The following is an 11,650-nucleotide window of genomic DNA, read 5'->3' as shown; positions in this document are numbered from 1 at the left end:
ATTATTATTTTAATGTCAAGCAGAAAATGACATGCCTTTTGGCCTTAGCATCGTGGAAACAAGAACATGTTACTTGTTCTAGGAGAGAAACTAAATGAACCTTGGGTACGTCTGAGTTACAGCTGCAGGTAACCCTTGCCCAGCTATGCTACATCCTTGTATTATTGATCTTCATGCCATTTCCTGCTTCACTAATTTGATCAGTACCTGCAAAGCCATGACAAATCACCGAATAGTTAATCTCAGAGCAAAGCTAGAGAATTGACAGTGCAAACCTGAATGTAAAATTAGAGCACGACATCATATCCAACTAAAATTTGGGGACCTTTTCCTGCAAGCAGGGCACACAACAACAGCGTCCCCAAAGCCAAGCATATGCATAATGCACCCCTTTGTGGATTCAAGGAAGCAGACCTCCCTAAGTTCATTGGACTGGGTGAGCACCTGACCATATAAAATAATTCTCTTTCACAACGGAAAAAGAAATGATATTAGCTGTTTTGAAGGAAAATCACAACTAATAGCCAGTGTCCTGTGTCCATGTATATAGTATTACTTAACCAAAGCAAATTAGATTATCACAAACTCTCGGATGATAGTAAGGCAATTCCTATGATGTCCATGCGTGGGAAGAGCATTACTTCCTCAAATCAGATGAGATACAGGAAGGCTAGGAACTCACCAAGTGGCTTGATAGGATGACCTTGGCGCCCTTGCTGATGAGGTGCTAGGTGGTGTAGGGGGCACAAAAATGTAGCTCCAATGTGCTCCCTAATCCAGGTCCATCCACACATGGCTCCTGCAATTGCATCGAAGCAACACATCATTTCGCTATCCAAATGGAGACCGGGTGGCGATTCGAATACCAGCCACCTAGGGTTCATTGTCTACCTATATGATTGCCAGGGAGAAGCAGTTTGGTAGGGCCACAGACATCGACGAGGTCGAGCTTGGCAGGGCAGAGCAATGGGTGGAGGGGTGCCGTAGGCCGGGGAGACGACGATGGGGCCAGTGGGACTGCGACAGGGCCAGGTCCCATCTGTGGCGGTGGTGGCAGCGGTGTAGAGCCAGGTAGGGGAGTGATGTCAGGGGACGAGGTGCGTAGACTGGGTGCAGTTGTGCGAGGGGCGCGTGCAGATTGCAGGCGCTGGAGGCGGAGGCGGAGGTAGAGCGGGAGCGAGCGGGGCGAAGGGAGGCCGTGCAGACTTGCTCCCTCCTCCCTAGTTCTCACCTGTCCCCGTCGCCATGGCCGTCGATGTGGGACGAGATAGGATCAAGGGCCGGTGTCGACGGTTAGGGGCGGGGACGCCGAGGAGGCGACGAATGGGGTGGGGGCGGTGTATTGAGAATAGCAAATAGTTAATCTCAGAGCAAAGCCAGAGAATTGACAGTGCAAACCTGAATGTAAAATTGGAGCACGACATCATATCCAACTAAAATTTGGGGACCTTTTCCTGCAAGCAGGGCACACAACAACAGCGTCCCCAAAGCCAAGCATCTGCATAATGCACCCCTTTGTGGATTCAAGGAAGCAGACCTCCCTAAGTTCATCGGACTGGGTGAGCACCTGACCATATAAAATAATTCTCTTTCACAACGGAAAAAGAAGTGATATTAGCTATTTTGAAGGAAAATCAGAACTAATAGCCAGTGTCCTGTGTCCATGTATATAGTATTACTTAACCAAAGCAAATCAGATTATCACAAACACTCGGATGATAGAAAGGTGTTTACACCAAAATTTGGAAGAGGATGTTGCAGAGACTTGAAAGCTCCCAAGATCATGTCACCAAAGAATCAATTGCGTGCATATCAGAGTCAGCTGATTTGGATACAGAAATTGGAATCGGCTTTCCTCAGATAGCGCCAGCGGATAACAACAAAGGCTACGTCGACGCCAAGACAAAACATGCTGGACTTTACGAAAAGGGAAAGATTAGAGTCCAAGTTATCTTAAATTAGGAATATTTTCTCTAGGGTCAAAAATTGTAATGAGTCATGCTTAGACAGGAGTCATGCACAAGGCCCGGGTATAAATACCAAACCCCGGCTATTGTAAAAGGGACATCAATCAATCCAAATACAAGTCAATTACTTTTTCGGCTTCGGCCATCCCTTAGAAGTAGGAGTAGAGTAGATCTCGACGAGTTCTTCAGCGAGTATGGCTGCATCGATCCAGTCGACCTCCACTGCTTGTTTGTAAGTATCGTCATGGTTTATACCTCTGTTTGTATGGCTACATCGATCCGGTTGACCCCTACTGCGGCTCTGGTATAAGCTAGTTATCGACTCTTGTTTAATTCAAGTATGGCCTATGTGATTCTGCCTCATACCCCACTGCTTGAATTAGATCAAGGTCAAGTTATCGGCTCTACCTTTGAATGGCAGTCTTTGATAGATTCATTAAGTTACCGATATTGCTTATTGCTTTCATTATTTATCTAATTACAGCAATATCACTCTACCCGATTGAGATTGATTTAGATCGGCCTTATATCTTATTTGACCCATCGTTTGCTAACCTAAAACTGATCTAATCTACACCTTAAACGATGAGTTACGTTTTATCGGCTGTTTTACATCAATCTTAATCGTGCATAACGTGTGGTTAAGGCATGTTGCGTCTCAAATAGATCTATTGGCTAGCGAGAACCGTTCCATGGCCCGTTATCACTGCCTGTGTGATTCTGCCTCACACCCCACTGTTAGCACCGCGGAGCGGGGATCGTTATTTAGTAGATCTGTTCCTGGTAAGGCATGACTTTAACTGCGTGTTATGCCTGAATCGGCTGTTTTAGCCGATATCGAGCGCTTTCACAAACAGTTCGCATCACGAGACCATTGAAGTAAAGATAGGTTGAAAGATATGTTAGCCCCATGATCTTATTATTGTATTACGGCCTGCATGATTCTGCCTCATGCCCCACTGATATTAGTTATGAGTTAGGGTCATCGAGTCTATTGTTATTTCTACGGCCTGCATGGTTCTGCCTCATGTCCCACTGGTCATGGTGATAGATGAGATCTAACATGTTTATTAGATTTATCTTAATTAAACGGTTAAGTGGTGTTGAATTGTTTCTTTACATAAAAAGGGGTTCGGTTACCTGTAATCATTGGCTTGACATAAACCAATCATCATTGATATCTTATTGCCATTGATTCATATTTGCTCAAACAATGATGTTTATCCGGAATGATAACCGATTCTTCTTACATAACCCCATGAGCTTTAACTGATTTATTCTCATGAATATGCTGGAATCGACTATTTAGTCGATCTCCTTTCATATCGGCTCTCATAGCCGCACATTCGGGACTGTCTGGCAACACCGGCAAGTTCCGTCCTTAATTACTGATGAACTTTCTCTCCTTGTCAATTGCAGGGTTAAATTGACTGGCACGTCTCGGGAGAATTGCGTAGGATCGACCATCCCTGCGCTGAAGCTAGGCGGATCTGCTCCATCGAGCGGACCCTTCCGGCTTGCTGCGTATGTCCTCGGCACGGGACAAAAATTCTGTGTCGATAGAAGGCAATTCCTATGCTGTCCATGCGTGGGAAGAGCATTACTTCCTCAAATCATATGAGATACAGGAAGGCTAGGAACTCACCAAGTGGCTTGATAGGATGACCTTGGCGCCCTTGCTGATGAGGTGCTGGGTGGTGCAGGAGGCACAAAAATGTAGCTCCAATGTGCTCCCGAATCCAGGTCCATCCACACGTGGCTCCTGCAATTGCATCGAAGCAACACATCATTTCGCTATCCAGATGGAGACCGGGTGGCGATTCGAATACCAGCCACCTAGGGTTCATTGTCTACCTGTATGATTGCCAGGGAGAAGCAGGTTGGTTGGGCCGCAGACATCGACGAGGTCGAGCTTGGCAGGGCGGAGCGATGGGAGTAGGGGTGCTGGAGGCCGGGGTGACGAACGATGGGGCCGTGTGGGATTGCGGCAGGGCTAAGTCCCATCTGCGACGGTGGCGGCGTAGAGCCAGGTAAGGGCGTGACTTCAGGGGACGGGGTGCGTAGACTGGGCACACTTGTGCGAGGGCACGTGCAGATTGCAGGCGCTGGAGGCAGAGGTGGAGTGGGAGCGAGCGGGGTGAAGGGAGACCGGACAAACTTGCTCCCTCCTCCCCGGTTCTCACCTGTCCCCGTTGCCATGGGCGTCGATGCGGGACGGGATAGGATCAAGGGCCGGTGTCAATGGGAAGGGACGGGGACGCGGGGGAGGCGACGAATGTGGTGGGGGTGGCGCATTGAGACCGAGTCAAGATGAGTCGAGGAGGATGGAGGGCCGACGGTGGGGCCACCTACCGTGTGGGGCATGGGGTCGCAGGGGGAAGCGATGGAAGCCGGCGTACACAGGATCGCACGGGCAGAGCGACAGGATAAAGTTGGATTGTCGCAGCAAAAAAGTATGCACGCTTTGTTCTTTTTAGTTGTACGAGATATATACTCTTCTGGCAGAATGGACATGGTTGGAACGAGGGGAAAAAAAAAGAAATATCGCCTCACCCCTGACATGTGGTCAGCAACGCTCGTCCAGCTAGATCGCGCATCAGCGCCGTCCAAACGCGATCAAACGCTCACGAAACCACGCGTTTGGTGGGGTCGGCGCGGCTCTGACACCCCGGCTGGCGGGTAAGGTGACCTGGTGGTGCACGGTACCCTCCTCGCCGTCCAACGAAGCTATAAATTCCACCCAATCGCCGCACCACACTGCCCCTGACCATCACCATTCACCAGCGCAACGCCCAAAGCTCCCCCAAAGGGCAGGAGACAGCAGCAGGCCGGAGGACGAGTCCTCCCTCGACGCACCCACCGGGATCCTTCCCGACTTCCTGTGCCAAGGAAAATCTCCAGTTCTTCGGCCCCGGCCAAGTTTTTGAGGTGTGTTTCATGTTTTTTTTTCTTACATGAATGAATTCGCGTGATTTCAGCCTGGTTTGCGGGGAGACCTGAAAGGACGGGCTCTTTTTTTTTTTTGACTCTGCCTCCCTGGAGGCTTGCGGGGTGGGATTCCGTGTTGGTTTCCCCCGGTTGCCTGGCGATTTTTGGAATTATTATCATCTCTGGAGGAGCGAACTTGTGGCTATTCCCCCTCCCGTAGTGCCGCAAATCCTCAGATTTCTGTTGCAGTACAGACGGAAATATCAATTAATTTTTTTGTGACGAATTAATAGTTTGATTTCCCTGATTCTGCAGTGTTGCTTGCCCCGCCGGAGTTTTCCTCTACCCCGCAGTCGAATTGGGTAAGAAGTAGATGGGATCGGGGGGACACTGGAAGGTTGTGTGAGATCGCGAAGGGGACCGTGAATTCCTGAGAGGGCTGCGGCGATTCGGCTGCACGGCTGTATGAACTGTTTCGTGAACCTGGGACTCAACTCGAACTCGAACCACTACGTCGCCTGCCTCCTCATCTTCCTGCTGCATTTCTCCCCACAGCTGTTAAATCCATCCAATTCTAATTCAAATTCAAGTAGTAATTGTGAAGGAGAAGAAGAACAGAGCTGCACAGATGGCGAACAACAGTAAGTCCTGCTTATTCTCCGTGAGCTCTTTCAGTTTCGGCCTTATAGTTGCAGATCGGATTTTGTTCCAATTTGAAAACATATCTTAAATCGATGTGAATTGTTAAAGCTACTCAGGTGTAGAAGAATCGACTGGATGACTTGGGATCCTCTAGTATTTGTTTTCTCACATGATACGTTATTGGGTTGTTGATTAGGTATTATTTGGTGGATCTGACACCACTTAGTGGCAAAATTGATTTTTTCCAACTTAAACTTTGGGTTTCTTATGCTTGTTGGGAGGCACGCATGGGCTCGATGAATGGGCCATGAACCATGAAGTCCCATATGTGTTCTCATGCAGAAACTGGGAATGGTGGCACCATCGCCCAATGTCGACTCCGAGACGGTGCGCAAGGACAAGGCTACCTTCAGGGTACCGCTGTCTAACTCCACCGAGTAGGCGCTGCAGCTTCTTTTTGGTGGGGAGTTCGACCCAGTGGCCTTGAACTTGGATATGATCGGGTTGGACGAGGAGGCCAACTAGCCCCTTCGCCACCAGCACCACTGTCGCTCAGTAGTTATGTTTATTGTGTAATTACAACAACGTGCGAGTCTGGTGAGGACGAAGGGTGTGGGTTTTGGTAATCTTTTGATTACCGTAACTTGACACTTGACTGTGACAAAACTCCTTTCTTCTGTTTAATGAAAAACGTGCTAAAGCACGATCTCCAAAAAAAAAAAAACTCTTCAAGTAGCTGTTTACACTTCACACTTTATACAACATCTCACGCAAGAGGGGACCGACCACTTGGAAGCTTCTCGGATTTGACCCCATGTGGGTTTGTGGACTCCTGTGCCTCATTTTATTAGTACTGGGGACCTTCGTTCACTGATATTCTCACAAGCCCACCACTGTAGCACGACGAGGAAAAATTAACATATACTGATTTCTACAAGACCTGACTACCGAAAAGTAAATGCTGTCAAGTGCTATGTTCGTGTTAAGTGCTTCATTCCATGCATGTGCGATCCGCATCGTTGTCATGCTCACGAACACGGGTAGACAAATGTATCATAATATTGGCTAGTGGATGTACCTGTCTACTCGTTCACTATATACCAATGCTGCAATTTGCATGTATTTGTTACGTTCTCGGTATATAATGCTTTTGCTTTTGTCATTGTCACACATTCATGGGTATTTGGGTTTTAGCGTGTCTCATTGTGCCTGCTAGCATTAGGCGACAGATGCTTGGTGACCAATGAAGCTGGGCTGCTTTTTTTAGTGTTCTGAAGCATATCTGATAGAGGGCTTTGCTAAAGAGGTTTCTTCCAGGATCCTACAGAGTACCAGTGGAACCAAGGCAAACATTGGCCACGAGACATTCCTTATAGTTTGGTGCCCATCTTGTCCAAACATAATCTACAAAAGAGTGTACCAATCACTAATGACCTTGTGTCATGTCCATGCTCTGCCCCTTAGAAAAAGATAAATAAAATGTTGTTTCCCACCCTTGCGATCTTCTGAAAACCCCTTAATGTTTATGCTATAAAATTGTTGAAGGAGTCAAGAGTGATCTGTCTTGTGCCAGAGCATCGGCAATTAAAACGGACCAAGAACACTACACAGGCCCAAATTTAGTTGTTGAGAGGATAATGGAAAATCTTAAACTGTCCTGTCTTATCTCACCATCATTGTTCTGAGACAGGGGAACATGCCTCACTACTAACCCTCCATGGTGGAGGGAGGTAGAGGAGGGTTGATGTGAGAAGAACAGGCGATATCGGCATTTTCACAACTTGGTAGGCTTCTTTATGTTACTTCTGTATGAACTGGTATTTTATCATTTGGAGGTACTCCGCTCTTGGGAGCAAAATATCAGTCTTATGCTAAACCCCTCCAGATTAGCAACCACACAATTGCATCAAAATTTGCAGAAGATTAAATTTGAACAGGTTTTGTATGTCATCCAAACACTATAGCAGTAACGGACATGAGAATGTTTCAGGAGGTTTCTTTTATGGATATAGTTAAAAAAGCAGGAACCATCCACCTTTATTTCCTCCTTATCTCTGTGTCCAAATTGTGATACTGCTGGAATAATAAATTTGATTAGAAATGCCTTTGAAACTTACCTTTCCTTCTCAATATGGTCAATACAACTAAACTTGTTCTTCTGAACACATTTTGTACTTAAACGTTTTATTTCCTGTGTTACATGTGCTGAGATAAAATGCATTTTGTCTTCATGTCAGGTTCATACGGTGAAAATGCTAGGAGAAAGCCACACACACCATCAGCTATTGTTATTGGTGGTGGGTTTGCAGGTCTTGCTGCTGCTGATGCGCTCAGAAATGCGTCATTCCAGGTAATTTTCAGTGCTATTTTTTTGTCATGTTCACGTGTTGGTGGTGCAATGTTACGACCCGTATTTCTTTGACGAAGATGAGAAGACTCTTTTGTGATGCATTTCAATTGTTGTGGTACATTCCAGGTTATTCTTCTGGAATCCCGTGATAGGATTGGTGGCAGAGTTCACACTGACTATTCTTTTGGGTTTCCAGTTGATTTGGGAGCATCTTGGTGAGTTCCATTCTTTTTAACTTTCACCATGTGCCCAAAAGTAGTTTATCTTGAAGGAATGTCATGAAAGATTTTTTTTCATCATCAGGCTTCATGGTGTCTGTGAAGAAAATCCCTTGGCACCAATAATTGGAAGGCTTGGGCTTCCACTGTACCGCACAAGTGGAGATGATTCTGTGCTGTTTGATCATGATCTGGAGAGGTAAAATTTTGCATTAGACTGAATTGTACTTTGAGATATGATGAGAGCTAACTTGTTCTATTGCCTTCCAGTTATGCACTCTATGACACTAATGGACGTCAAGTACCACAAGAGTTGGTAGAAAAGATTGGGAAGGTGTTTGAGACCATACTGGAAGAGGTAATTCCCTCCTTTCAATTAGTGGTGTGTCGGTGCCTGTTGATTTTAGGTAGTTTCCATTATTTGATTTATTCATAATACTTATGTGCACAGACTGGCAAATTGAGGGAAGAAACCAATGAAGATATGTCTATTGCAAAAGCCATTGCAATTGTCATGGATAGAAATCCACACTTGAGGTTTGTACTAATCTACTTTCTGCCTTTGTGCACTGGTTAGCACAAACAAACCAGCCATTTTAACTGGGTTTTCCATGTGTTCACTACAGGCAAGAAGGGATTGCTCATGAAGTTCTTCAGTGGTATTTGTGCCGTATGGAGGGTTGGTTTGCCACCGACGCAGATTCAATTTCACTACAGGGCTGGGATCAGGTATGTTTTTGCTTAGTAGCTGGCCGGTATACTTGCGCATTATGAAATTACTGTGCCTTATGCATGATGATGTGGATGGGATGCAGGAGGTGCTGCTTCCAGGTGGCCATGGCCTCATGGTTCGTGGATATCGTCCGGTTATAAATACTCTTGCAAAAGGCTTAGATATACGCCTCAACCATAAGTATGCATATCTATCCTTTTCTTATTAATTGGGTAATCAATAGTTGTAGTTTCGCTTTCATCAGCCATTCATTCAGTACTGATCCTTTTTATTTTCTTTGTTCTTCAGGGTTGTGGAAATTGTTCGCCACAGGAACAGGGTAGAGGTTACTGTAAGCAGTGGCAAAACATTTGTTGCAGATGCTGCAGTGGTCGCTGTTCCGTTGGGTGTCCTGAAAGCAAAAACCATTAAATTTGAGCCAAGGCTGCCAGAGTGGAAAGAAGAAGCAATTAGAGAACTTACAGTTGGAGTTGAGAACAAAATTGTTCTTCACTTCAGCCAGGTTTTCTGGCCTAACGTGGAGTTCCTTGGCGTCGTTTCCTCTAGCACATATGGATGCAGCTATTTCCTCAACCTTCATAAGGCAACAGGCCACCCTGTCCTTGTTTACATGCCCGCTGGCCGCCTTGCTCGTGACATCGAGAAGATGTCTGATGAGGCTGCTGCCCAGTTTGCCTTTTCTCAGTTGAAGAAGATCCTTCCCAATGCAGCTGAACCAGTTAGTTTGTTGACAATACCTTCAACTACAGTAATAAAAGAATCCTGCTATAGAGCATTTCTTTGCTTACAACCTATGGTGGCCAAAATTTATTGTTGCAGATAAATTACCTGGTGTCACACTGGGGCTCGGATGAGAACTCACTTGGTTCCTACACGTTCGATGGGGTGAACAAACCCCGTGACCTCTACGAGAAGCTGCGCATCCCCGTGGACAACCTGTTCTTCGCGGGAGAGGCCACAAGCCTCAAGTACACCGGCACGGTGCACGGGGCCTTCTCCACTGGTGTCATGGCAGCCGAGGAGTGCAAGATGCGGGTTCTGGAGCGGTTCAGGGAGCTGGACATGCTGGAGATGTGCCACCCTGCCATGGGTGAAGACAGCCCTGTCTCTGTCCCGCTGCTCATCTCTCGGCTCTAAGCAGATGAGCAGTTGTCTTTGTCTATGGGTTCGGCACCTGAGAGTACGCTGGGACGTCCCACTGATTGCCGGAGGGAAGCAGGCATTACAGGGAGAAAGAAACTCCCCTTGCCTCTCCTCGGCATGAGGCATGTGCTGGCATTACTCGTGGCGTGCCATATTATTGAACTTGTGTGTGGGAACCCTTATGTATATTGTGGGTCTGTGAGACTGTGTGTGTTCAGGTAACACGAGTTATCATGCCATCTTCGTAGAAAAAGATACCGTATGTATGATGAACACATGTAATAATAATATACATATATGTAACTTGACTATTTCGAGTATTGAGTGATTGTGATAACACCTCAGCCGCTTACAGTCGGCGGAGCGCACAGGCCAGCGACTGTCTGCCGGGAGCAGGTTGGTGTCCGTCAAAACTCCCGGTCCGCGCGGGCCACGCAATCCGCCCGAAATATAACCAGGTCCCAAACTGTTTCTTTTTGCAATTTAGTCTTTTTTTTTCTAATAGTATAAAGTTATATGTGAACCATTGGGAAAAAGAATTGCAAAAATGAATCCTAGGGTCGGTGGCTATGATCCTTGGCGTCTAGGTTATCTATTATCTTCTATATATATACACTATAAAGGAACAACCAAAAGAAAGAAAGGTACACCACCAATTGCGAGATAGTTCAACCTTTGTATACTTTGTGCCTATTGCGAAATAGTTCAACCTTTGTATACACCACCAATTGCGAGAAAGGTACACTTTGTACCTATGAATACAATAACATTAAAATCAAAGGCTCACAACCGTTTTAACTCAATTCAAGGATCCTTGTTCTTTGTATCATCCCTTGCAATGGGATTAAGTGGAGATGATGTAGATATGTTGTATTAAGATATTGAAAGTTAGTGGGATGATATAGATATTAATGGAGATGATGTGGATAGTTCGTTGGGATGACATGGATGCCTTGCATATTGAGATAGACAGATACACGTGTAGCGAGGAGTGTTGCTGTGGGGATTGCGAAGAATTTGAAATTGGATTAAGTGGAGATGATGTAGATTTTTTAGATCATGGAAACAAAAGTTCCGCTTCATCATCCCTCTAGGAGGAAGAATCGGATCCATTATTATAAACTCACACTAAAGCGAAAAACCGGAGAACCACTCCTAATGTCCAACATGATAAATGAACCAGACATGAGAAGCAAACAAAAACATGGCACTAGACTCGAAAAGCTTGCATGCCTCCACAATAGATGTTTTGTGCTCATCCAAGCGCTATACTTGAGTCTAGAATCGGAGCCAATATCCCCTGGAAAAGTACCTGTAGAAAAAGTTTGTTTTGACATTTGTTAAAAATGAAATCATTTCTTGCGAGCCAAATTGCCCAACATAAGCCCGATGCTCCTGTAAATACAAGCAAGTTGTGCTTGCGCTGCCCCATTTTGACCAACCTCCAAGCAAGTGGGACACGCTTGTTGGCGGGGCAATACTAAACACCCAATAAACCGCATGACAGAGAAAACGAGCATAATGACAATCGAAGAAAAGATGTTGTATGGTTTCAAGCTTATTACAGAAAGAACAAAGTTTTCTACCATTTGAATTCCTTCCTGCTAGAATATTTTTTGGTAAAGCAATGCTTTTTTGAGGAACCACATGAAGATTTTGTTTTTAAGGG

The 11,650-nt window shown here is 45.8% G+C and overlaps 1 protein-coding gene across 1 annotated transcript; it reads left to right on the top strand.

Moving 5' to 3' along the window:
• The first annotated feature begins 5,382 nt into the window (after positions 1–5,382).
• On the top strand, positions 5,383–10,301 carry LOC136497519 (polyamine oxidase 3). Its single transcript, XM_066493355.1, has 10 exons — positions 5,383–5,536; positions 7,775–7,887; positions 8,014–8,102; positions 8,191–8,304; positions 8,376–8,463; positions 8,557–8,642; positions 8,732–8,834; positions 8,921–9,018; positions 9,127–9,556; positions 9,658–10,301. Exons 1-10 carry the CDS (start codon positions 5,524–5,526, stop codon positions 9,973–9,975), a joined length of 1,452 nt encoding a protein of 483 aa, XP_066349452.1. The 5' UTR covers positions 5,383–5,523; the 3' UTR covers positions 9,976–10,301.
• Positions 10,302–11,650: the final 1,349 nt, after the last annotated feature.

This window comes from Miscanthus floridulus, chromosome 12 (assembly GCF_019320115.1).
Source record: "Miscanthus floridulus cultivar M001 chromosome 12, ASM1932011v1, whole genome shotgun sequence".
Classification (NCBI taxonomy): Eukaryota; Viridiplantae; Streptophyta; class Magnoliopsida; order Poales; family Poaceae; genus Miscanthus; species Miscanthus floridulus.
Note: the sequence above shows the minus strand (reverse complement) of the source record. Positions and strands in the feature narration are given on the sequence as shown.